This window comes from Puma concolor, chromosome A2 (genome assembly GCF_028749965.1).
Source record: "Puma concolor isolate L17-30 chromosome A2, mPumCon1.1.hap2, whole genome shotgun sequence".
NCBI lineage: Eukaryota > Metazoa > Chordata > Mammalia > Carnivora > Felidae > Puma > Puma concolor.
Window position 1 is genome coordinate 171,469,992 of NC_141668.1, and position 25,375 is coordinate 171,495,366.

The 25,375-nt window shown below is 61.8% G+C and overlaps 2 protein-coding genes and 1 long non-coding RNA gene across 6 annotated transcripts; 2 read left to right on the forward strand and 1 right to left on the reverse strand.

Moving 5' to 3' along the window:
- Positions 1–2,236: 2,236 nt before the first annotated feature.
- LOC147583926 (uncharacterized) lies at positions 2,237–4,379 on the reverse strand. Of its 2 annotated transcripts, none has more exons than XR_015248607.1 (3): positions 3,872–4,379; positions 3,544–3,664; positions 2,237–3,288 (listed from the first exon to the last, which is right to left on the reverse strand). It is a non-coding gene; the product is annotated as an uncharacterized LOC147583926 (long non-coding RNA). The 2 variants fall into 2 exon arrangements; XR_015248608.1 differs by having other exon boundaries at positions 2,237–2,571; positions 3,872–4,373.
- Positions 4,380–4,450: 71 nt separating this feature from the next.
- UQCR11 (ubiquinol-cytochrome c reductase, complex III subunit XI) lies at positions 4,451–6,885 on the forward strand. 2 transcript variants are annotated; one of them, XM_086699678.1, is made up of 3 exons: positions 4,451–4,606; positions 6,007–6,155; positions 6,603–6,885. In XM_086699678.1, the coding sequence occupies exons 1-2, from the start codon at positions 4,557–4,559 to the stop codon at positions 6,125–6,127; spliced, it is 171 nt and encodes a 56-aa protein (XP_086555804.1). In that variant the 5' UTR covers positions 4,451–4,556; the 3' UTR covers positions 6,128–6,155; positions 6,603–6,885. The 2 variants fall into 2 exon arrangements, with proteins under 2 accessions (XP_086555804.1, XP_086555803.1); XM_086699677.1 differs by having other exon boundaries at positions 6,749–6,885.
- A 4,582-nt stretch (positions 6,886–11,467) lies between these two features.
- On the forward strand, positions 11,468–22,471 carry MBD3 (methyl-CpG binding domain protein 3). Of its 2 annotated transcripts, none has more exons than XM_086699675.1 (6): positions 11,468–11,744; positions 16,849–17,008; positions 17,709–17,846; positions 18,657–18,747; positions 19,058–19,235; positions 20,806–22,471. In XM_086699675.1, exons 1-6 carry the CDS (start codon positions 11,635–11,637, stop codon positions 21,002–21,004), a joined length of 876 nt encoding a protein of 291 aa, XP_086555801.1. In that variant the 5' UTR covers positions 11,468–11,634; the 3' UTR covers positions 21,005–22,471. The 2 variants fall into 2 exon arrangements, with proteins under 2 accessions (XP_086555801.1, XP_086555802.1); XM_086699676.1 differs by having other exon boundaries at positions 11,472–11,648.
- Positions 22,472–25,375: the final 2,904 nt, after the last annotated feature.

A 25,375-nucleotide genomic window follows, 5' to 3' on the forward strand; every position in this document is an offset into this window, starting at 1 on the left:
ACAGAGGCTGCGGCCCTGGGCGTGCGAGCCTCCGGGGGCAGCCGTGACACACACACACACACGGATGTGGCCTAAACCTCCAAGAATTTATTCTCATTCTGGAAGCGAAGTCCCAGGACAAGGTGCGGAGGGGCTGCCTGCCCTCCCTCTCGTCCAGCTTCTGGTGGTCCAGGTGGCCCTCAGCTTGTGGCCACACCACTCCCTCCACCTTCTCGTGGCTTCTCTCTCTCTGCACATGTCTGCGTCCAAATTCCCCTCTTACAAGGAAAGCCACAGAGTGACAGGAAAGGTGCTCAGCATGATGGTTCCAGAACCAAAGCTCAGGTCAGGCGGGAAACCTGCACTTGTAACAAGGGCTCCTGGCGGTCTGGGCCTGGGCCTGGCTCACCGGGGCGAAAGCCACTCCCTGAGATACTGCCTGTTAATTTTTAGAATAATGCAATATACCAAAGCCCACTGGATTATGCACGTTGTGTAAGTTGGATGGTGTATGAATTGTACAAAAAAGGTGTTTAAAAACAGATCATAAAGGGGGCGTCTGAGTGGCTCAGGTCATGATCTCACGGTTCGTGAGTTTGAGCCTCGCGTCGGGCTCTGTGCTGACAGCTTGGAGCCTGGAGCCTGCTTCGGATTCTGTGTCTCCCTCTCTCGCTGCCCCTCCTCCTGCTCATGCTCTGTGTCTCTGTCTCCTCTCTCTCAAAAATAAACATTAAAAACAATGAAGTGTTGGGGCGCCTGGGTGGCGCAGTCGGTTAAGCGTCCGACTTCAGCCAGGTCACGATCTCGCGGTCTGTGAGTTCGAGCCCCGCGTCGGGCTCTGGGCTGATGGCTCGGAGCCTGGAGCCTGTTTCCGATTCTGTGTCTCCCTCTCTCGCTGCCCCTCCTCCTGCTCATGCTCTGTGTCTCTGTCTCCTCTCTCTCAAAAATAAACATTAAAAACAATGAAGTGTTCAGTGAGGCACCACCCCCCCACCCCAGGACCAGCTCCATGGGCGTCACCCCCCTACCCCAGGACCATCTCGTGGGCATTCTGGGAGGAGCACTGTCTGACCCGCCGGAAGGAACTGCAGAGGCAGGGGGCAGCCACAGGAGACCGTGCCACGGATGTGCCCACGACCTAGCAGCGGCAGTGGTGTCCTGAGCACAGTCGCAGCGTGCAGGTCACTGTGCTCTTGCCGCGTGCCTTCGCCCCGGCCCCGGACAGCCCCAGGCCTTCCCGGCTCTTGGGAGGCCGCACTCGGCCCGGGCCTGACCGGAACCCCCAGCAGTCCTGCTGCCCCCTCCCCCACCCCGGCCAGGGCAGAACAGCACGTGCCACACCAAGACAGGGACAGCCCCTCCCCGCTAGTTGTCCTCGGAGACCACCCCACGCCACGGTGTGACGCCAACGGCTCTTTAAGAAATGCCCACGTCCAACCCCGGAGCCTGAGATCGTGGCCTTGTCTGGAAAAAGGGCTTTTGCAGATGTAATTAAGGATCTTGGGGCAGGATGGGCCTCCCATCAGTGACAAGCATCCTCGTAAGAGAGAAGAGAAGCTGTGAGCCAGGGGCACCTGGAGCCCCCAGGGGCTGGAAGAGGCAGATGGAGGCAGCCCCGTGACACCACCCCGGAAATCCTGTCTGTCGTCTCGAGCCACCCAGTGTGACCACGGCAAACAGCGTGGGTGTCCTTTTTAAAGCAGCAAAATACCCAAATCCAGCAGGAACTCACACGTCTCTGGCAGGAGCCTCAACAGGTGTGACTGCTTCGGAAAAATGTGCTGTCGTGCCCCCGGCGCTAAGGTCATGTTGCACATCAGTTACGCCTACCCGTGCCTCCCGGCCCGGACGTGACTGTTCATCAGCCACATCTGGAACTGCCCAAACTGGGAGCAACCCAAATGCCCTTGACCAGGTGAGTGGGTGAACACAGGTCCACCCTTCCACGGAACACGACCAGGGGTAGAAGGAACGTGCCAGTGACAGACACGGTAAGCTGGAGCACTCGGCAGTCACCGTGTCGCACGGGGGAAGCCAGGCACCAAGGAGAACATACTGCATAGAAAAGTCTAGAAGATGCAGGTGAACTGACAGAAGGGTGGTTGCTGGGGCTGGGAGGGGTGGGAGAGGGTCCAGAAGGGCGGGAGGAAGGCTCGAGGGCACCTTGACTGCCATGGTGCTTCCGTGCGCACGCACAGGTCCAATACCCCGTTGTATGTTTTCAGGATGTGCGTTTTTGTAGGTCAAGTATATCTCATTAAGCGGTAAAGATTTTTAAATGAAAAAAAAATCCATCAACGGGGAAACAGATACACGCGTCCACCACACACACGAGGGCATGTCCCTCGGCCACAGCAGGAGCGAGGCGCCCACACCTGCCGCCCCGCGGACAGACCCCGAACACACAACACTCAGGGAGGGAACCAGACACGAGACGCCACGGGGTGAAACTCAGTTTATGTGAAATATCCACAACGTGCTCATCCACGGACAGGAAGGGGGCTCGTGGCGGCCGGGGGCTGGGAAGGGGGGGGTGACAGCTGATGGGGACGGAAGGGAGCTTCTTCTGGAGGCGATGAAATCTGTCTGCAACTAGACAGAGGGAGTGGTTGCCCAACTTTGTGAACGCACTCAATGCCACCAAAATAATTCAGTTTAAAATGGTTAACTGTACGTGGGGCGCCTGGGTGGCTCAGTCGGTTGAGCCTCCGACTTCGGCTCAGGTCATGATCTCACGGTTCGTGGGTTCGAGCCCCATGTCGGGCTCTGTGCTGACAGCTCAGGGCCTGGAGACTGCTTCCGATTCCGTGTCTCCCTCTCTCTGCCCCTGACCCACTCGCATTCTGTCTCTGCCTCTCTCAAAAATAAACATTAAAAAAATAATAATAAAAATAAAACGGTTAACTGTATGAATGCCACAGCAATAAAAACAAGAAAAAGAGTCCCGTTTCCCCCAAGGGCCAGACAGAACTATCACAGGGAGTCCTGGAGGCCCTGGCAGAGGACCAGCAGGATGTGAGAAAGGAGGGCACTTTTCGCTTATCTACCACCTCCTGGGCTCTCAGAATCCTGGCTATTCCCTTTTGGGGGTCCTCCCCGCCCCAGCTTCCGCTCACGTCCTCTGAGGAGTGTCTGCCTCCGCTCCACTTCCACAGCAGGCCAAAGACAACAGACCTCACAACGTTTCCTTCAATGACTGGGGAAGAAGAGCAGTCTTCCTTCGAGGGCTGCTGGAACGTTAACCCAGAGTTTCCACACGCCACTGCTCAGAGAGAGCTCACCAAAGGGCAGGGACAGCTCTCAGATGAGCTGAGACACGGAGAAAGAGAGATCCGTAATGATACTGCCAGACTCCTGGATCTAGCCGTGCCTGAAGCCATCCAACATGCCATAAAACTTCCTTCTTTTCTCTTACACTGGTTTTTGGTTTGTATCACTTGAAAGAAAAACATTCTGCCTTATGAGCTGAAGTGCATTAGGCAGAAGGAGCAATGAGGCAAGGCTTCAGGAACTGCTGGACCCAGGACCTGCAGCCCTCAGGTCCCTATGCCCATCTCTACTCACTTTTTCAGGCAGCGTTATTCTGTGTCTCTCTCAACAATCTTCGTGACGGCCTCTATATCCGGTTTAAGTTTCCACCAACCGACAGATCCCCTGCGATCCCAAGCTCAAAACCCCAGAGCAACTGTAAAGACGAGACACGACGTCCAATCCAGGAACAACGAGCACCTGCGGAGCCCCGACCGTGGTCTCTACACGTCATTGCCGGGACCCACCCGCAGTCTGCGGCCAGGGCCGGGTCGGGACCTGCAGCCCCCATGGGAACTGCCGTCTTGCAGGAAACCGGGGAGCGGCCGCCCGGAGCGGGGCAAGGCGGGGCTCCGGTCCTTACCTCCTGCATTCGGTGCCGGGGCCGCAGAGGCAGTGACTGGAGCGGGCGAGCCCAGGCGGGCCCGGGGGACCCACCGGTCCCGGCGGGCCGTCCGCGAACAGAACGGACGCTTGCGGCTCCAGGAGCCGGGCCGCCCTCCGCCGCCAGGGCGAGGTCGACGTGCGAGAAGCTGCCCACCGGGCCTCCGAACGGCAGGCAGCTCCGGTGCGCGCACTGTGGCTGCGGAGGCGCGGCCATGTGGCCTACGTCCCGCCGACCGTTCCAGGCGTGGCTTCAAGCGGCACCCTTCCCTCTGTGCGACCCCGGGCAAGTCCCCTTCCCCGCGGGGCCCGTCTCCTTAATTGCGAACGAAGTTCTGGCAGGCAGCAAAGACACAGAATCTCCAGCCAAATGTTGCCAGCGGCTGCGCTGCTGGGGGCCACTCGGACCGCGGGCGCGGAGACCGCACCCTCCTCCCGGCCCTGCCCACTCTCTGCCGCATCCGTAACGACTTCCGACTCTCCCCGGAAGTGGCTGCAAATGTCTTCCGGGTCCGCGCGCGCAGCAACGGGGGGGGCGCCGGGCGTAGCGCCTTCGGCTCGCCCGGGGCGGGTCCTTCCGGTGCGCCTGCGCGCTGCGGCGGCCGCGCTTGCGCAGGACGACGGGGAGGCAGCCGGGGTCACCCTGAGCTGCGCACCGCGCCGCGATGCTGAGCAGGTTCCTGGGCCCGCGCTACCGGGAGCTGGCCAGAAACTGGTGAGCATGTGCCCCCGGGCCCCGTCGTCTCCAACCGGGACCCCTTCTGGAGCCGGGTCCCAGATGGGACAGGCGCAGAGCGGCGGAGCGGCAGGCTCCTGACCTCCGCCTGGGCGCACACGGCCGCCGGGTCTCTGCAGCACCCCCGGCTCGGGCGCCCGCGGGCACAGCAGGGACACGGGGCGGGTGGCGCACACCCTCCCTAGAGGGAAGGCTCCTGGGACATCACTAAGCCTCGCGGCCGTGGGGCGGCGACAGGAAAAGTTGAGCCCAGAGGCTGTGCCCACATCAGCAATAACCCGTGAGCCCGCCGAGGCGCCAGGTGGGGGGCGTGGGCCGCACTCGGGGGTCGTCACTGGCGAGGTGGGGGGCCTTCCAGCCCTCACCCCCACCGTCGCAGGCGCGCGGCTGACCACGATCCGGCCAGGTGAGGACGGACCTGGAATAGTTACATAGCTAGTGGCTCCGCAGAGCGGGCAGCTTCAAACTACCAGCATGTATCCTGTCCCAGTCTGTGTGGGTCAAGGATGCGGGCACCCCTGGGCTGGGGCCACCACACAGTCTCAGGAGGCTGCAGTCTCGTCCAAAGGCTCTGCTCGGGGGTCTTCCCAGGCTCGAGTGTGTGATTGCTGGAGGGGCGCCTTTAGTTCTCTGCCATGTGGGCTCCTCTGTAGGGCAGCTCAGGTGGCCGCTGGCTTCCCCCAAAGAGAGCAGGAGCAAGCCAGAGCGCCTGTGCTGGAAGCTTGTGTTCATAAGGTCACCCCTGCGAGCCTCGCTCATTACAGACCAGACACTGGGTCCTGCCCAGGCGCCGAGGGGGGAGGTACACCAGGCATGAACATCAGGGGGGACTGTGGGAGCCACTGTGGACTCCCACAAATCACAGGACGTAGTGAGGAGTGGCCATGGTGGGTCAGAGCTAGACTCAGCTCGGTGCCCTGGATCTGCACCATGTGGCCGAGTATCCTTGGGGTAGTGACCTGCTCTTCCTGTGCTGTGTGCTCCCCGTCCCTAAGACCAAGACCCTGATACTCCCCTCAGTCCTATGGCCGTCACGAGTCGACTGTAAACCTCATAGTTGGTGCCTGCACGCAGACGTTAGCTATTGTGACGGGTGGTTATGAGCTTGGGGTTTTAACTTTTTTTAAGCAAATTCTCCCCCCCCCCCAAAAAAAAACCTTAAGAAGATCCCAGTGCAAAAGCAGATGGGAGTGAAGGCCACTCAGGCTCTTCTGCTGTGTGCCCACCCCGTGGAGCTGTCAGAGGCTCTGCATACACCGGGCAGGGGCTGGGGGGTGGTGGGCGCTGAATTGGTGGCAGCTGGGGACGGGGAGAGACCCAGAAATACAGCTGGGAGGGATATTCCCGGGCAGGACCTGACCCCCGCTGTCCTCTGGCAGGATTCCCACAGCAGGCATGTGGGGCGCCGTGGGCGCCGTGGGGCTGGTGTGGGCCACGGACTGGCGGCTCATTCTGGACTGGGTGCCCTACATCAACGGCAAGTTTAAGAAGGACGATTAGTGAGACTGACCCTCCTCGGATCCCTGTGGTAAGTTTCGGCAGCCGTCAGCAGGTGAACCCTGCGGTTCCCGCGTGGCAGAGGGGGCTTCTGTGGGGCTGCTTCTCCATACCCCCAGAGCTGGGGTGGCACGTCCGGGAGGCTCACCTGCACCGTCTGCCCTGGAGAATCCTGCCCGAGGGTGGGGCTCTGGGCTGGGCCCTGCACGCACCTCCTGCCCGCCAACGCAGAACTGCCAACCAGCACCCCTGGGCGTGGGACTGGGGAAGGGGCAGTGCCCCCGCACGGCCAGCCCGGGGGCTGACTGCGCATCCCACACCATGCCGCCCCGGTCGGCCCAGCCCCGGGCGTGATGGAGGAATACCCCATTTTACAAGCGGGGCAGGGGGGAGCTGACCCACAGCTGCTGGCCTGCCTGTGTGCCAGTCTGCAGTCCGCATGACAGGCTGCAGCGCCTCCTATGTCCCCATCTTCCAGAAGGGCCCCCGGGCCTGCGGCAGCCAAGCGGCATCACCGGATTTGATTTTGGAGCCCGACAGTGGCGTCTGTCCCTCATCACCACTCAGCGTCTCCTTTCCTACAAGAGCAGGAGCCGGGGGCTCACCCTGCCGTCTCCCCTCCAGGTGTCCGCGGTGCTGCCCCCTCCCACGTGAGGTCCTGTGGTGCCTGGAACAGCCCAGCGTGACTCAGGACTCTGTGTTTCTGACAGCAGCTTTCATGTTTGAATGCACACAGCATTAAACCGTGCTCTGAAACCCGCCCCCCCCCGACGTGGTCATGCTGGCGACTCGGTAACCTTCACCGCAGCCCTGGTGGCTCGAGTGACTGACCCCTGGGGTCCTTTCAGTTCCAAAATTTTACAAATTAGAAATTTCTCAATGGCTGGCAGAAGTTGGTTACTTAAGATGCTTAATGGGTAAGACCTGTAAAGCGTACCTATCGCTACCTTAAGAAATTTCCCCACAACTTGGTGTAAAACAGCAAACGTCTATTACCTCTGGGTTTCTGTGGGCAAGAATTTAGGAGTAACTTAGTCGGGTGGTCCTGGCTCCAGATGGCTCAGGAGGAAGCAGTTAAGGCATCCGAGGCTGGACCGGGGCGGGAGGAGGGGCTCGCGTGGGTGCCCTCGTGTAGGGGCCTCGGGGGCCACTTTTCATCTCTGCAGGTGGACACCATGGGTCTTTAGTGACCTTTCCCCAGAAGTGTCTCCATCATCACCTCGTCCACACCTGTCAGAAGCACGGACCCACATCCAATCCTCACTCCAAGGGAGGAGAACTTGGGAAGAGTCTCAGACCTTGCAGGCATGTTAACCCATCACATGAAGGTCACAAAAATGAGCAGGTACAGAAGGACCTGTGGCACACAGTCCGTTCTCTCCCTCCTGCCCAGTTCTGGAAAATTCTAGAAACAGTGTGCACATACATGCACATTTGTGAACACAGCTGTTCTGTTAGTCCGCCGTTACAAAACACCAGACCGGGTGGCTCAAGCAACAGGATAAAAATGGTCTCCATTCTGGGGGCTGGAAGTTGAGATCCAGGTTCTGCAGGGCTTGTTTCTAGGAAGTTCCTGCTTCCCGAGTTGCAGACTGCCAGCTGCCTTCTTGCTGTGTCCTCACAGCAAGGCCTTTCTTCAGTGCACCTGTGCAGGGAGGGAGGGACAGCAAGTCTCTGAGGACGCAAACCCTATCTGGACAGGGCCTGACCCTTCTGACCTTGCTTTCCCCGCATCACACACCCCGGGGCCCGTCTCCAGCAGCCACACTCGGGACTAGAGCTTTAGCACAAAATTGACGTGGCGGAGGACACGTTCGAAACCGCTGCACGTTTCAACTCAAGTACTGGCGTTTGTGATCCCCTCTTCTGCACATCATTTTTTTAGCCAGGGCATGTTTCCTGGGGCCCATAGCACCGCAGACAGTGTCTGCGGCTGTGAGATGGGTGCCCAGTACCAACACTTAACTGGTCTGTTAGATCCTGTCGATGCCGTCATAACAACACCTGTGTCACAGTGTCACTGCAGACACGTATAAATAATGTCTCGCTTAAACACAAGTGAACAGCTCTGAGATAAGTGAGTTGCTAAAGTTTTTCTGCTTCTGCTTTTTTAACAATTCCCAACTCACGCAGGGGCTGGATAGTCCACAGCCCCGGGGCTGTGCTGAATCGTAGCATGACCTGAAGCGGAAAGAAACGTGTGCCCCTAGTCCCGTAATTTTGTGCGTTTTTGTAATGTTTAATGGTTTTAATGAAAATATAGCTGAGTTTGCTTCCATGAAAGCCAGAAAAGTCGAATTCTAACTCAGACTCTGTTATAAATACAATATTTAAACAAATTACTGTGAGTTTTAATACGGCTTTTCAGGGACACCTAGGTGGTTCAGTCTGTTAAGCATCTGGCTTTGGCTCAGGCTCATGAGTTTGAGCCCCACATCTGGCTCTCTGCTGTCAGCGATCCCCCGTCTCCCTCTTTCTGGCCCTCCCCTGCTTGCACACGCTCACTCGCTCTCAGAAATAAGTATTTTTTTAAAATACTACTTTTCGGTATTTTTTAAAACTTGACTTAGCAAGCAGGGGAGGGACAGAGAGAAAATCCCAAGCTGGCCCCATGCTGTCACTACAGAGCCCTTTGCAGGACTCAAACTCCCGAACCCCAAGATCATAACCTGAGCTGGAATCGGGTCGGCCGCTTGACCGGCTGAGCCCCCCAGGCACCCGTACAACTTTTCAGTATTTTAATGCTTTCCCAACCACTTTAAGTCCTGAGGGGGGCGGAGTCACAACTCTTTCATTTTGTCTTGGGCTCCACAATGGCTCAGCACAACGCTATTCAATCCTTTATCTAAAAATTCGACATTTTGGAGAAATAACAAAAATCTGACATCTCGGAGACGCCTGGCTGGCTCAGTTGGTAGAGCCTGTGACTCTTGATCTCAGGGTCATGAGTCTGAGCCCCACATTGGCTGTAGAGCTCACTTATAAATAAATAAAAGTTGACATTTCGTGTGTCACGGGTTTTTGCATTCATCTTAAGTGGTTACAGTAGTCACAGTAGACCGAGGTCTCTGGCACAGCTTTCCATGCCACACCCCTGCTGAGTGCCAGGCAGGCCTCCTACCAGCTCAGGGACTGCGGGCTGGGAACATCCGTGCTGGCGTCGATTGGGTGGTGTGAGGGATGCTGTTCAACGCTCCGTGGTGACCAGGACGGCCCCCCAGTCACCCAGCCCCAGTGTTCACAGTACTGAAGGGAGAGGCCTGCCTCTTCCCGTGTCAGCTGGTTTGGTTTCTGTTTCTTACCTTGTGTAGATGGGCAGGAGAGGGCGTCTGCTCGGGGCCTGCGCCAGCCAGCCCAGGAAAGGGAGCTCGTTTCCAAAGATCAAAGTTCCAGCAAGCCAGGAGGGGAGCACCACTGCCCGTCCCCCTTCCTAGGGCCCCCAGCCTCTCCTCTCTGCTGGCACCCCCAGCATGTCCACCCTCCCCACAAATTCCGTGCCTGCTCACAAAGGCCCTGGACCAGCCCTTCGGGGGGCAATCCCAGGGGCTTGGGCCCCACGATGTTCACAGGCCCCGTGTCTATGCTCTGGAGACAGCCTGGGCTCGAGGGGGTCAAATTCCCTGAGAAGCAAGCGAGGGCTGACAGGCTGGATGCCCGAGGAGAAGGGTGGAGGGGCGCTACCTAGGGAGCATTTTTTACTTTACTGTGGTGGTGTTTTGGTTTTTTTGTTTTGTTTATAAGTAGGCTCCACACCCAATGTAGGGCTAACTCAACCCTGAGATCAAGAGTCACATGCCCCACTGACTGAGCCAGCCGGGCAGCGCCCCTCAATGGTGGTTCTTCAGGTCAAATCTTATGACCCCACAGTACACATCCATCAATACTGTACTATTAAAACCCAGGAAATAACATTAGCAAGGATGTGGCAAAATATGAGCCTTCATGCGTCACTGGCAGGAATGTGAAATGGGGCAGGTGCCGTGGAAAGCAGTTGGGCAGTTCTAAAAATTAAACCTAGAATTACAATGTGACCCAGCAATCGCACTTCTGGATATGCACCCCAAAACTAGAAAGCAGAGCCTGGGGGCGGTACCAGGGGCCTCTGACACAGGAACGTTCATACCTTTTCCTTTATGTGTCTTCACGTGGGCTCACTGACTGCAGTAACCACCCATACCTTTGTTTAACTAGTTCTTAACATAAAATCGCACAAGCGAAAAAAAGACCCGCAGTAGTTACGAGTATTGCCCTCCACAAAGGCCAGGGTCCTGAAGTCCTGGGTCCTGGCCTGAACTCTCCAGCCAGGAAACAGTGCCCAAACCAGCTTTGCACGGTGACCGCTCAGCCTGCCAGCCTGACCGCTTTGCCCTTTTACCTGTGAGACCGCAGGAGGAAAGGAGGCGTAAGGAACTGTCAGAAGCTGCACTTAACCTCAAAACATGAAGTAAACGAGTTACTCCTGCCCTCCACGCGGTGGTCTGGGGCTGCCCGACGAGGACCTGGCTCCGACCCGAGCGTGATCACAGAGCTCCAGGGCAGTGAAGACCCCGGCCCTCCGCTGTCCTCGGCCGAGCAGGCCCCACCCCCCGCCCTGCTCCTCTCTCACACGGGGACCGGACGCCAGGTCAGGCCCGTCGGGAGACTCAGCCTTCCCCCGGGACTGGTCACAGCCCTGTCCACTCGTTCAGGCGTCTTTCCTTCAACACCCGCCCTGGGCCAGCCACAGGAGGGGCTGAGAGGGGGAATCCACCGGGTCTCTCGCCGCGGCCAGGAAGGGCTTGGGGGAGGGGTCAAAAGTGGAGGCGAGAGATTCCGTAGGAAGGTCCCAGACCCGGGGACGGAAGGCCGCCGTGCTAAAGGTGGAGCCGGGAGAGGGGGGCTGACTCCTCGATTCGGAGGTGTTAGAAAGGCGGTGGGAGCGATTTGGGGCGTGGAGGGCGGCGGCCACCGACGGTGCCCGGAGGCTGGGAGACCAGGGGGACGGTGGGACGGATGGAGGGCCGACACTGGAGCGGGTAACCCGGGATTCGAGCGGGAACCTGGGGGCACGGGACGAGAAGCAGAACCCAGGACGGGACAGCGCGCGGACGCGGGGCGGTCCGGCAGCTGGCCGGTCGTGGGGCCGAGGGCGCAGGCGCGGGGCGGGGCGGGCGAACCGCGCGCCGCCGCCGGCCCCACCCCTGGCCGCGCGCTGATTGGGGCCGCCGCCATGGGGCGGGGCCGGCGGCCGCGGGGTGGGACCCGCGCGGCGCCTGCGCAGCACGGGGCCCCGCGCGGGCGGGTGGGCGGAGCGGGCCCCCCGAGCGGGGGCTGGCGAGCGCGGGGAGGGGGCCGAGAGGGCGGCAAAGCCGGCGCGTGCCCGGCTGGGGGCGGAGGGCGGGGGCCCGCGGGCCGGAACAGCCGCGGCAAGTGGCGGCGGCGGCGGCAGCGGAGGCAGCTGAGGCGGCGGCGGCGAGCGGGGGTCCGGGCGGCGGCGGCGGCGGCGGCGGCGGGCCGAGGAGCCGGGCGCGATGGAGCGGAAGAGGTGGGAGTGCCCGGCGCTCCCGCAGGGCTGGGAGAGGGAAGAAGTGCCCAGAAGGTCGGGGCTGTCGGCCGGCCACAGGGATGTCTTTTACTATAGGTGAATGAACGTGCCGGCCGGGCAGGGCCCCAACGGGCGCCTCCCAGCGGCCTCTGCGGCGGCCTGGGCGCCTCGACCCGGGCTGCGGCCTGGGCCCGCGCGTGCGTCGTGCGTGCGTGCGTGCGTGCCGGCGCGCGGCGGCCCCAGTCCAGTGCGCGTGCGTGCTCCCCCTTCCCGCGGCCGCGTGGAGCGCGGGTCGGCGCCGGGCGGGCGGTGGCCTTTGTTCCCGCGGCCGCAGCGGGCCCGCTGGCGGGGCGAGGGGCGCCCGGCGCGGGCCAGACGCCGCTGGGAGGCGGGGGTGGGGGCTGGGCTCTCCCTTGGATCGGCGGGGCGCGCGCAGCCCGAGGCGGGGACGCTCTGGGGGGCCGGGGCCCTTCCCGGGGTGGCGGGGGCCCTCCCCGGGGCCGCGTGTTTGAAAGGGCCGCTCCTCCGCCATCCACGGGCCCCCTCCGAGACCGCCGCTCCCGTGAGTCGTGGCCCCTCCAGTCTCAAAGACAGGAGGCGCGAGACTTCGTGAGCACCCCTCCCCCAGATTGCAAGGAGGGGCTGCCGTTGGCCGGGGAGAGATGGCGAGGAAGGTTCTCGGCGGAATAAAGAATTAGTGGGCGGCTGGCAGCCCAGCCCCAGACAGTTGGCCACCTGCTGTTTTCCTTCTCCCTCCTTTTTTCTCTCCGATTGGTGGAAGATGCTTTTGTTTCTGAGCCAGCTTTGATGGCTCTCTCCCCCTTGCTTCAGGATCCTGGGTGGGCACGTTCAGGTCTCTAACAAGGCAAAGAGGGACACCCGCCACGTGTTGAAGGCGGGCCGGTGCTGGGGGTCGTGCCACTGGTCAAGGGCCCAGAAACTGCCTGGGTGATGCCGAGAGGGGCGGGAGTGCTGTGCTGTCCACCCAGCACTTGAGTCCCTCGTGGGCCTTCGCCAGCCCCGTTTGGGAAGGAGTGAGGGAAGTGGGCAGGGAAGGAATGGCAGCTCGTCCAGTACCCGCTCAGGTTCTGGGTTCCAAAAAGAGCAGGGACCCTGTGACTTCCAGCATTGACCTCGTGGAGGCACAAGCAGCGTCTCTTGGAGACATGTCCACTGCTGCGGTCTGCGACGTCACTCTCTTTCTGACTGTTTAAAAAGCCTGAATCTTTGCGGTTCTGTCCTGCTGGGTTAGTGAGGAGGTCTCAGTTTGGGAACCACCTGCTTGGTTTAAGTCCAAGCATGCTTGTGTGTCAGCTTTTCTTTTTAGGTGTAAAGGCCAAAGAAGCGGGTCTCTCTAGCTCTAGTCCTTTGTTAATTTCACAGACACCCTCTGCAGCACCTGCTGGGTCCTGGCCATTCAGTCAGATGGGAGTGAGACCTTCTTCCCCTGGGTGACAGCATCAGCTGGCACCCTGTTACTCCCGTAGTTACAGGTGGTGACCTACACTGAGAAGTCCAGGGGTCTGCGAGGACCAGTAATGGGGTGCTGGGTTGAGGCTGGGGCAGCTCAGCGAGGGCCTCCCTGAAGAGGTGACACGGAGCTGAGCACTGACAGTGGAGCTGGGAGGAGCTCTGCAGGCAGAGGGCATCCTGTGCAGAGAACCTGGGAGGCTGAGCCGAGGTCAGCATGGCCGGAACACCTTGACAATAACATTGCTCTGCCTCTCGTCCCCACCTGTGTGTGGGCCTCCTTGGGCCTCGGCCAAATGGGACCTTACTCTGAGGCCCTAGACCTGAGCTTGGGGTTCTGGCAGCGGGGAAAAGTTCCAAATGGGCCGGACAGATAACCCAGAGGTGGGCCTGAGGGGAGGAAGACGGGGTAGGGTCCAACGCCATCCCCAAGTCATTGGTCTGGATGACCCACCAGGCAGGTGGGTGTCACCTTCCCTCCCGATGGGTGGGAGGTTTGTGGGGGGATGTGATCGGGAACCCATGATGTGTTGTGGAACATGTGTCTGTGGCCTCTTCACCTGTTGGGGCTCCTGCTCAACCAGGCAACCAGGCAAGAGCACGGATGGACTTTTCGAATTTTCTTAACGCAGAGGGAAGGCAGAACACAAGGGCTTTGAGTCAGGCCTGGATTGGGGTCCAAGCCTTGTCCCTAGGAACCGGTGGATCTCGATTTCCTTGTCCAGAGAGTGGAGGAAGCGAGTGCGTGCTTTGCCAGATTGTCACTCAGGAGAGGCGGGGTGACCTCACACCACTCCCATCGTTGTAGCTCGAAGACCGGGCTCTGCTGAGATTGGGGGGTGGGCGGCGGGAGCATCAGGCCGCAGCCGCATCTCCTCTGTATTGTGAAAATAAGCTCGCCGCGTGACAGTTTTGCCCAGGCAGGAAGCTGAGGGTTTGTGGGATGTTAGTACCCTGTCCTCAGGGCTCATTCTTTGGAGGAGTGTAGAGTAGAGAGGAATCCACCAGAAGATCTCATTGCTCAGGAAGAGCAGAAGGTGGTTAGCACATCGCCCCCTCCCCCCTTCCTTGGGCAGCAGGGTGAGGTTGGCTGTAAGCAGGTGCACTTTGCTGTCAGGGCCTCACGGGTGTCAGTGCCCACTCTCTGGTCCAGGCGACCCTCACAGCAGCCCTTTCTACAGACGAGAAGGGGGGCTGCCTTTTGGGCCTGCGTCCATCTCCTCTGGCCTGAGGCTCTGGGCTAGGTGCTGGCTGGTGTCCCCACAGCCAGCCACTTGACAGGGGCCAGCCCGCAGCCCTCCGTCCCCACTCCGTCCCCATGCTTCTAGCCCCTGGTCTGTGCTCTTTTATTCCTATGTGTGCAGTTTTGTTAAATCCAGGGTTGTTGGGGGGTGTGTGTGTGTGTGTGTGTTTTTCTCAATAAAATATCAGGGACATCTTCCTCTGTTAATACAGATATCTAGAACCTTTGTTAAAAGTTGGGACATAATCCACGTTCTCTCTGATCCATCCTTTAAAAGTGTCCTATGCGGTGGTTTTCAGTACATTCACAAAGTTGTGCAGCCATCACCGCTACATAGTTCTAGAACATTCCATTACCCAAAATGAGGCCTATGCCTGTTAGCTTTGCCCCCCTCCCCCGCCTCCCCCAGCCTCTGGGATCTACTAACGCACTTTTTGTCTTGTTCTTTTGTTTTTTCTTAACACCTTTTTTGAGATTAGGATCTACACCTCACAGGTCACCCATTTATTTATTTTTTTTTTTTTTTTAATTTTTTTTCAACGTTTATTTATTTTTGGGACAGAGGGAGACACAGAATCGGAAACAGGCTCCAGGCTCTGAGCCATCAGCCCAGAGCCCGACGCGGGGCTCAAACTCACAGACCGAGAGATCATGACCTGGCTGAAGTCGGACGCTTAACCGACTGCGCCACCCAGGCGCCCCAGGTCACCCATTTAAAATGCGCACATGGGTACGGCGACCTCCACAGTCGGTTTTAGAACATTCTCCAGGAGAGCCCCAGACCCCCAGCCACCAGTGCCCGATGCTGCCACGTGCCAGTTCTAAGCAGCCACCTCTCTGTCCCCATGTCTGCTTCCTGTTCTCGTGTAGCACGCGCAGGTGGCTGGAGGCCCAGAGATGCTGGCGAGTGTTGCGCGGGGTCCCCTCCTCCCTCTGTGTGGCTGTATTTGACCCAGGTTCCTTCCCACGGCCCTGGGCACCGTAGGCTCCGGTCGCATCAACCAGCACAGCGTCCTAGAAAAGAAAATCTTCCCGGAGGGTCCCCAGCAGCCTTGGGACCCCGGGCCGCCAGGAGCTCTCCGTGCTGGGTGCCTGGGCCCGGCACATGTGGCCAGGCCCAGGGGAACAGCACGGTCTGCAGCCGCAGCCCTGCCTGTGCGGAGCTCCTGGTGGGGGTTCCCAGAGCGCAGCTGGCCACACGCTGGGGTCCTGGCGTCTTAGGAGGGGCTTCCTTCTGGCCGTACCAGGTCCCACAACCCTCCATTGTCCCTAGCAGAGTGGCGGGGGCGGGGAGCAGACAGGCAGTTGCTTGAATTAGGGGCTCATCCCAGAGCCTCTTCAGGGGAGGTGAACAAAATAAACCCTCACCGATCTCAGACTGATGAGCTGTTACGGAGAGTGACTGCTCATCGCGTTGGCAGCGATGACGTGCTTGGAAAGGCACCAGGCCTGCTGGGTGCCACACAAGTGTTGCTTCTGGCAGCTCGAGGGGGAGGCGAGCCGCAGACCGCACAGCTTACCCGCTTAAAGCGTGCAAGCCGATAGATTGTGGTATGTCACAGTCACGCGGCCATCACCACGGCCAACTTTAAAACGTTCCATTGCCCCCAAGAAGAGCCCCGGCCCTCACGAGCCCCCTTCCCGTCCGCGGATGAGCCCGTTCTGGACGCTTCACGCACGCGGGCTCACACCCCGCGTGGCCTCTCATGTCTGGTTCCCTCCCTGAGCGTCGTGCATTCGGGGCACCGGGTGTGGGCGCCTCACTCCTGCCGGCGGCCGAGGGACGTTACTGTGCACAGTGGACACGTGATGTTTGTTCATCGACGGAGAGTTGGGCTGTTTTCACTTCGTGCCTGCTACGAACCCCGCTGCTCCGAACACCTCTGGGTGGCAGTTTTGCGTGGACGTGTATTTGCCCGGCCTGAGGTAGATGTTGAGCGTGGGGCTGCCGTCCGGTCGTTGGAGGAGCCGCCTGAGTTGTCCACAGCGGCCGCGCCAGTCGGCGATCCCAGCTGTCGTCCCTAACGCCTCCGGGCCCCGTGCGGGTCCTTTGTAGCTCCTTGGCACTGCAGCCCTGTGCTCCGTGTCCGTAGCTTCCCAGACAGGCAGGTAGGTGGCCCCCAGTCCGTCCACAAGGTGAGCAAGGGCGCAGAGCTTCACGGCCGGGGCTTCGTGGCACCTGGTCTTCCAGTTTCCTGATGGGTCCCACCCCCAGGACACCCCAGTCCCCGACGTGGTACCCACGAGAAGGAGACTGTTGTTAGAGCACCTGCTATCCCGGGTTCTTTTTTCCAGAACATGGCCTAATTCTGCTTCTGGGAGTTCTGAAACGTCAGCCGGGCTCCCAGGGCTGGGCCCCGGCCTTGTCCCGTCAGTGCGTTCCTCCGCGGTGCCGGCGTCTGCCGGGGGCCCTGGCCGAGAGGCGGCGCTGGGGGCAGGGGTCGGCCCAGCGCGCCTGCCCGCCGCTGACCCCCTCTCTGCCCGCAGCCCCAGTGGAAAGAAGTTCCGGAGCAAGCCGCAGCTGGCCCGCTACCTGGGCGGCTCCATGGACCTGAGCACCTTTGACTTCCGGACGGGCAAGCTGCTGATGAGCAAGGCAAGCCGGAGCCGGCAGAGGGTCCGCTACGACTCCTCCAGCCAGGTCAAGGTGAGCACCCGGCCTCGGGCTCGCCGTTCAGAGCCATTGTTGGGGGCACCTGGCTGGCTTAGTCGGTGGAGCATGGGAGTCCAGGTCTCAGGGTCATGAGTCTGAGCCCCCCGTTGGGCTTAGGGTTTATTGAAAAACCTAATTTAAGAAACACGTTAAAAAAATCAACACTTTTGGTGGGGAGAGAGAGGTTTCCACTCGTCCTGAATCGCGCTAAGGTCCTATATGTTGAGGGAAATTTGGAAGCCACGGAAAAGGAGAAAGAAGGGAAGATGTCGTCTGCACTCTGTCCCTGGGAGAGGCCACGGGCCCGCTGCCGCTGGCTATCTCTGGCGTGTCTGTCACAGTCTGTCGCCCAGCCCAGCAGCGGGACCAGAAAGCAGCACATGTTCGGCCGGCGCCCGGTGACACTGTGTGTCCTCCAGTCTCCTATAGATGCCTGTCTGGGGGGGGGGGGGGGGCGGCGGGGGGGGGATGAGCTGCGGTCCTGGCTACAGGACAGTGCCAGCCAGGGTGCCCTCTGGGCCGCGCCCCACGGACAGGACAGGTGCACGGCCAGTAGGCAGGGTCTGGGCCAGATCTGTGGACGCCACGGGGTATGCTGGTGACCGAGAGACGCGGTATCTGCTCCCCGAGGCCCCCAGGACGAGTCCCCGCTGAGGCCCCCAGGGCTGCGGTGCCAGCTTGTGTGTCTCTGCAGGGCAAGCCCGACCTGAACACAGCCCTCCCCGTCAGGCAGACGGCTTCCATTTTCAAGCAGCCGGTGACCAAGATCACCAACCACCCCAGCAACAAAGTGAAGAGTGACCCCCAGAAGGCCGTGGAGCAGCCTCGACAGGTGAGCCCACGGGCCCGGCCTCCTGCCCCCACACTTCCCGGGCCGCCGTGTGCCAGCCTGGCTTGCGTCCTGTGGGGGCACACGTGCCGCCTTATAATCTGCTTTCTAAAAACCATGATCACCTGTGCTTTTGTGCGTGTTTTACAAATGCCCGTACGTAGCTGGCGTGCGGCCTGGGCGGGAGCAGGAGGCTGTGGGAGCCGCTCACGGGGCCCCCCGTCTTCACTGCCCTCGGTGGCATTTGGATTGTAGCCAACTAAGTAACCACTCAGAGACCTGTCCTCTGCCTCCTGCTTTGGAGCACGCCTCTCAGTGCACCGTCCCCAGAGTCCCCGGTGCCGTCTGTGGGCGCGAGCTCCACGCACCTTCAGGGGCTGCTGGGTCCGTCCCCTGACTGTCGATGGTGCCCGGTCGTGGTGGGTTGACCGGGTCCATCCCCCTGCGCCCGGGGCCTCTGATGGGCCTCACAGCTCAGCTCTGGGTGGACGTTGCGCTTCTGAACGTCAGTGTGAGGGGGGGCGTTGCCCCGCTGGGGTTGGGCCATCTTTTGGGAACCATAGACTGCCAATGCCGACGGCAAGTCTCGCTTCCCGGGTTGGGTCCTCTCCGGCCCCGGGAGGACCAGGCAGAGGCCAGCAGCACCCTCGTTCCCACGCGAGGTGCTCCGGCAGGTGTGGGGGTCAGAGGTCACGCCGGGACTGCCACCCTCCACGAGGAATCGCCCCAGCTCTCCCCCGGGGCACCTGTTGTGCCTGTTGTGGGGGCACAGCTGGCCGTCCGCCAGCCTCACGTCTGTTTGTCCGGTGGCAGCTCTTCTGGGAGAAGAAGCTGAGTGGCCTGAACGCCTTCGACATCGCCGAGGAGCTCGTGAAAACCATGGACCTCCCCAAAGGCCTGCAGGGTAATCCCAGGAGAGGGGTAGGGCTGGGCAGGGTGGGGGGGTTGAGGGGAAGGACGGGGGTGGAGGGGCGGGTGTGGCGGGGCTGCGGCACAAGGGCTGTCCTGCGGGGCGGGTCCCTAAGAGGCCGGACGTGTGTGATTTTGCTCGCGCGTCGTAAAAACACAAGCACGCCGTAACCGCCAGTCACAGCCTCTGCTGCTGTCACAAGAGGGATCGTGTGCCTGTGATGGGAGACTCGGGAGCGAAACCAGAGGCTGAGGGAGAGCGGCCTCGGGTGCCCAGTGCTGAGCACCCTCCTGCCCCCTGGTAGGCGTGGGACCCGGCTGCACGGACGAGACCCTGCTGTCGGCCATCGCCAGCGCCCTGCACACCAGCACCATGCCCATCACTGGGCAGCTCTCAGCCGCCGTGGAGAAGAACCCCGGGGTGTGGCTGAACACGGCCCAGCCTCTCTGCAAGGCCTTCATGGTGACCGACGAGGACATCAGGTACCGGCCCACGCGCGCCCCCGTCCGGCTCCTGCCTGTGGGCGGCGTGGCCCCCGTGTGTGAGAGCTCTGGTCTCCCCACGGCCCCGCTGTTCCGCCGGCGCTCTTTGGGGGTCAAAGCGGATGTGGTCCCCGCGAGGGCACGGGTGTGGAAAGCACCCACGGGAGCTTTTCCGCGAGTCTTCAATCGAGGGCAGACCAGAGGCGGCCTGCGGAAGGAACAGGAAGTATCCTTGCCGTTTGGGAATGTTCTTGGGAAGAGAAAGTGGCTCTTCCCCCGTGTGGACAGGCTCACAGTGTGGCCTGCCCGTCTCGGGCACGTGAGGCCTTCGGGGTGCCTGCCGGGCTGGGGGGGGGGCTGCCGCAGAGAGTGCCGTGAGCCCCAGACACGCCCCGGGGCCTGGGATGTCGGCCGGATCTAGGCTGGGCCGGGGGCTGGGGCGCCTCGGGAGGGTTTCCCAGCTGAGCTGGTGTCCAGGTGCAGGCGGGCTTGTGGCGGGAGGCATCTGTCTGCTGGAACCATCCGGGCAGGCGTCCCGGCGAGGAGATGTTTGAGCCGGCAGCGTGGAACGTGTGTCCTCTCGAACCGAGGTGTGAACACACAGCCAAGGTCAGAGCAGGGTAGGGGCTCTCTGTGGGACCCACACAGAGAAGGGGCCGGAACCGCGGCGGAGCGGCCTGTGGGCGGGCGCCCTGCCGCAGGACTGAGCCGAGCCCCAGGCCCCGCGGGGTGACGCCGGGGAATAGCCCGCGGCCCCGCAGAGGAGTGCGCTGCCAGGGAGTTGGAGGTAGAACGGAAGAACGCGACCGTCCGGAAGGGCTAGGTGGGTGTTTACGGCTGAGCAGAACTTCTAGAACTGGGAGAAGCTCAGTCCTGAGGGAGGGTCAGGCAGCGGACTCGGTCGTGTCTGGAGAGGGGACGAGCGGCCGGCAGCGTGGTGCCGCATGGGCCGGGGCCAGCATCTGCCAGGCCCGGGGACAGACGCGTGCCGGGTCACGTTCGGGCGAGGGAGGGGAGGCGGGCCATCTCACAGTCTGGGCTGACGGCTTTCTAGGCTGTGGTAGCAGAAGCCGAAAGACCGAGAACGCCGTTCTCCACCTAGAATTGTGTGCCTGCAAAACTCCCATCAGCCACGGGGCGAGTGACACTCTGGCCGGGTGCGGTGACCCAACACCGTTGTCTGCTTTTTCTTTGCAAACCCCACTCAAGCGACAGTTCGGGGACTCCGTGCGCCCGTGCGCTGGACCCCAGGGGGAAGCAGACAGGTGGTGACCCATCGGCCGGGCCTGCGGGGCCTGCTGGGAGGGGCAGAGGCAGACGGGGGGGGGGGGGGCACGCATCTGGGGACTTGAGCCCCCAGCCCCGGGGTCGCCCAGGCGGAGACGGACCGTAGGACACGGAAGCTGAGCCGGAGGGCGGCTCGCTCTGCGAAGGTTGCCGCCAGGACATGGGACAGAGGGCCCCGGAGGTGACCCGCCCACGTACGCCTGCCCGCACTCTCCTCCTGGCCTCGTGCCGTCTTCCCGGAGGCGGGGACGTGCCGCGGCCAGCGCAGCCCCTGTGTCCCCAGGAAGCAGGAAGAGCTGGTACAGCAGGTGCGCAAGCGGCTGGAGGAGGCGCTGATGGCCGACATGTTGGCGCACGTGGAGGAGCTGGCCCGGGACGGCGAGGCTCCGCTGGACAAGACGGGCGCCGACGAGGACGACGACGAGGACGACGAGGATGACGAGGAGGAGCCCGACCAGGACCAGGAAACGGAGCACGTGTAGAGCAGGTCGCTGGCCAGGCGGGTCCCGGTCCACAGCTCGCGCGCGGGCAGGGCCCGCAGGGGTGAGGGACGTGCCCCACGCGGGGCGGCGGCTGTGCCGGCGTCCCCGGAGGGCAGCTCCCCGCCAGGGCGCCGATGGCGCCCTCTCCCCGTCCTTGCGGAGGCCCTGCCCGCGGGGAGCCGCCTGCCGACCCCGCCGTCTCCACGCTTGGACCGGGCTCTGTGGCCGGGCCCGGCCCGGGGGGAAGGGGGCCCCTCCTAGGTCTTCCCAGGCGTGTCCCCTCCCCGGGGTCCCCGGGGGCACGGCTGGAGGACCGCCCCTGCCCGGCGGACTACCACGCTTGCTCCTCTCCAGAGGACGTGAGACCCGAAGTGCCAGCCGCTCCCGGGCCCTGCCCGCGGGAGGCCCCCGCTTGGAGCCGTCGCTGTCATTCCGCGGTGGACTCGGGGCCGGCCTCGTCCCCACAGCTGCCTCACACAGGACAGCTGCCCCCAGGCGGCCTGCGAGGGTGCTCGAGGGGCCAGAGAAACGTTTTTTGGAACGGGCTTGGCCCCCGATCCCTGCACGAGGGATGACGGTCCAGGGCCAGCACACCGGCCTTTCCAGAAAGGGGTGCGGGATGGCTCCCCAGCCATGATGGCCTGGAGTTCCTCCGGAGGCAGTGGGGCCACCCAGACATTTTCCTTCAGTAAACCCGGGACACGGATGAGGCGGGACGTCCGCGTAACGCCCCGAGCCTTGTGTTGGCCGCACGTGGACGTGAACTCTGTGGACACCTGCCCTGCCGGAGGCTCAGCCACCGCAGAAAGAAACTGCTCACGGCCAGCTGCCTCCCTGTCTCCTCCCTCCCCCGTGCAGCAGGGACAGTGACTCCCGGCTCTCGGGGCCGAAGCTCTCCCGAGTTCCCATCCTGGGGCCTGTTTTCCGGCCCAGCATCCCTGAGTGCCCGGTGCCCCGAGCAGCAGCCTCCGGGGAGCCCTGGACACAGGGCGTCAGAATTGTGGTCCTTAATCCCCGTCCCCTCCAATCCTGAGTGCCTTGGGTGAGGGGAGCCACCCTGTCCCTGCCCGGCCCTGCCCCACAGCCTGAGACTGTTGGGAAGGCCCCGGGTCGCTGCCCCGTGCGGCTGTCACCCTGGCTGATGCGGGGGGTGGGGGAGGTGGGAGCCACCTGCGCCTCCGAGGATGTCAGACCGGCAGCATCTCTCAAGCCCAGTCAAAGCACAAACCCTCGAGACCCACCCACGGGGTGCCCCGCACGGGCTGTGGTGCCGATGCCGGCCGGGGCGGGGGGGTGGGGGGGAAGGCCCCTCCGCGAGGCCGCGGGCCATCCTGCCCTTCCCGGGGGGCCACGGCCACTGAGAGGGAGCTACGTCCGGGGCTGGCCCCTGTGCGGGCCTGAGTGCGGGGGCCCGGGAGGCACCCTGTTGGTGGGCAACCGTTGAATAAAGCCATCTCGGTGAGTGTGGTTTGCAGCCTTGGTTTAATTGTGAATACCTAGGGCCTTTGTGTCCAGGGAGGGTGGACCCCCGCCTGGGCCTTCAGTGCTGGTTGTGTTTGTTGCCTTATCAGGGGCTGGAGACGGGGGCTGGGGAATCCGAGGACCCCGGTGGCCTTTCCCAGGGAGGGTGGAGTCCCCCCAGGCCTCAGAAGCTCCTCCCACTTTTGGTGAAAGAGCCAGTCTGGTGAAGGCTTCCTGAGGGCTGAGCACCTGCCCAGAGGAGTCCCTGTGACTGCCTCAGAGCCCCCAGGTCCCCTGCTGCCGGGACCAGAGAAAGCCCAAGTCTCAGGCGTGGGGGGTCTGTGCCAGGAGCTCAGGTGGGGGGCGTCCTGGCCGGCTCCCAAGGGGACTGGGGACTGGGGCCCTGCATGATAAGGCCCCTGCCAGCCCCGGTGCCCGGCCAGCCCTGCCCCGCATCTACGGGCAGCAGACGGTCTGCCCTGCCTGGGGTAGCAGGGAGGCAGCTGCCCGGATCCCCTGCTGGGTTTTCCGTGCCCGTGTTGCAGCCGGAGCCCCTCCACTCTACGCCCCTGCCACATGGGGCTTCTGTCTCTCCCGCCCACACCCTGCTCTGTCTCCGCGTGCATTCACTCTGCAGTCAGTCCTGCTCTCCTGGAAGAGCCCAGCTCCCGGAAGGGAAACCGGCACAGGGTAGCACCTTGCCAGGGGGCGCCAGCTGGAAAGACATCCAGCCTGGCGGAGAACTTGCGTCTCCCTGACCCCAGGCCCAGAGAGTCCCTGAGTGGCCACTGACCTCGGGACCTCAGGAGCGAGAACAGTGTCCAGGGTGCCTGCCCAAGGGCCCATCCACAAATGAATGGGTACAGAAGACGTGTCCGTCCACACAGTGGACTGGGACGGTGGCGCGAGGGTGAAATGCTACCCGCCCCACGGTAGGGCCTCCACACAGCCCCGAGCCCATCCTGACCTTGAGCTGGGGCTCTTTGCAAGCCTGAGGGCCCCTCCTGAATTCTTTCCTGTCCCCAGAGAGACTTGTGGCGCAAGGACTGAGGAGGGCGATCCCGGGCCACAAGTCCCAGGATGCGTCCGGCTCCAAACTCTCCCAGTGCCACCTGTCGGGTGCCATCAGCTCAGGGATATCCACGCTGCAGACCGGAACCACCCCCGTGTCTCCACCGGGTGCCCGGCTGTCCCCAGTCCGGGGCAGGCATAGAACTTCCCGGACCGCGCGAGCCTCCCAGGGCCACTGTGACGCATCGCCACACGCCGATTCCCTGACAGTCCTGGAGCCGTAAGTCCTAACACCCAGGCATGGGCAGGGCCGGGGCCCCGGGGAGCCCCATCTCACCCCTTCCCCGGCTTCCAGAGGCGCCGCGTCCTTGGCCCGTGGCCTCTCCGTCGTCACAGCCAGCAGCGCGGATCCATCCGTCTCTCCGCCCCCGACCTCATTACCCTGAAGTAAGATCCCTGGTCTTTTTGGGAAGCCTGCAGCCCGGCGTGGCCTGGCCCCTGTGGCTTGGCCATCTCACCTTTCCGTCCGAGCTCGCTCCTGCCGCCTGGCCTTTGCGTGCGGGTCCCTCGGGAAGGCCGGCAGTGGCCGCACGAGGCCTGGAGCTGGTCGAGCTCAGGACCCACGGAGTCCGAGGAGGAAGGGAGCCTCGGGTAACCTCAGGCAGTGACTCCCAACAAAACAAGTTGGGATTTTATTAGTCAAATGGTGGCAGGACTGGGGCAGAGGGACCAGCTCGCTCAGATTTCTGGAATGGTCGGGTCCAGCCACATATGGCAGTTCAGTTCAAACTGGCTACAACTAATTAAACAGCCCCTTCCTTACACACGGGGCTGGTGGCTACTGAACTGGACAGAGCAGATGGAGAACGTTCTGTCATCTGGAAAGTTCTAACACACATTCTATAACAGAGACTCTTAGGTGCGTCTGGGTAGCTCCATTGGTTTGGGCGTCTGACTTTTTTTTTTTTTTTTTTTTAATATTTATTTATTTGAGAGAGAGCAAGGGCAGGGGAGAGGAGCAGAGAGAGGATCCCAAGCAGGCTCCATACTGTCACCGCAGAGCCCAACGTGGGGATCAATCTCACGAACCACGAGATCATGACCTGAGCTGAAACCAAGAATCGGCCACTTAACTGACTGAGCCCCCCAGGCGCCCCTGAAGTGCCTGACTCTTGATCTCAGCTCAGGTCTTGATTTCAGGGTCGTGAGTCTGAGCCCCACCTTGGGCATGAAGCCTACTTAAAAAAAAAAAAAAAATAGTCTAGAACAGGGGCTCTTTGCTTTTGCTAGGGGGCTGCCCAGTCCCCCATCCCCAGTAAGACTGGGCAAGTCTTGGTCGAGACTCAAGGCACTCAAAAAATGGAAATAACCCAAGGGTCTATCAACAAATAAATGGATGCAGAAAATACGTCCACGCACGCACACGTCCCTCGGCCGCAAGCTGCCCAGGCCGGCTGCCCCGCGGACGACCCTGAACACAACACTCAGGGAGGGAACCAGCCACAAGAGGCCACCATGGGGTTTTTTGTTTTTTTTTTTTCCAAACGTGATGTTAATTTTGCATCAACTTGCCGAGGCCAAGGGATGCCCAGGTAGCTGGGACACATTAGTTCTGGGTGCGTCCACGCACGTGTCTGGAAGGGATGAGAATTTGATCCGGCAGGCAGCGTGGAGGGATCTTGCTCATCAACGTGGGCATCGCTCAGTCCACCAGGGGCCCAAATGGAACAAAACGGTGTCGCCTTCTCCTCCTGAGCTGAGACGGCCGTCTTCCGCAGCGCACGCAAGGCAAGGCCCCCAGACTCCGGCCGGGTCACGACCCTCCCAGGGCTCCCGCTTGTGGACGGCGGGCCGTGGGCCTCTTGGCCTCCATAACCACGTGAGCCAGTCCCCTTGTGT

Bases quoted from the DNA above. Each gene is read 5' to 3' on its own strand.
- UQCR11 (XM_086699678.1), top strand. From the start codon at position 4,557: ATGCTGAGCAGGTTCCTGGGCCCGCGCTACCGGGAGCTGGCCAGAAAC. The intron at 4,607-6,006 runs GTGAGCATGTGC...GTCCTCTGGCAG, and splicing joins CGGGAGCTGGCCAGAAACTG to GATTCCCACAGCAGGCATGT.
- MBD3 (XM_086699675.1), top strand. From the start codon at position 11,635: ATGGAGCGGAAGAGGTGGGAGTGCCCGGCGCTCCCGCAGGGCTGGGAG. The intron at 17,847-18,656 runs GTGAGCCCACGG...GTCCGGTGGCAG, and splicing joins CCGTGGAGCAGCCTCGACAG to CTCTTCTGGGAGAAGAAGCT. The intron at 19,236-20,805 runs GTACCGGCCCAC...CTGTGTCCCCAG, and splicing joins GTGACCGACGAGGACATCAG to GAAGCAGGAAGAGCTGGTAC.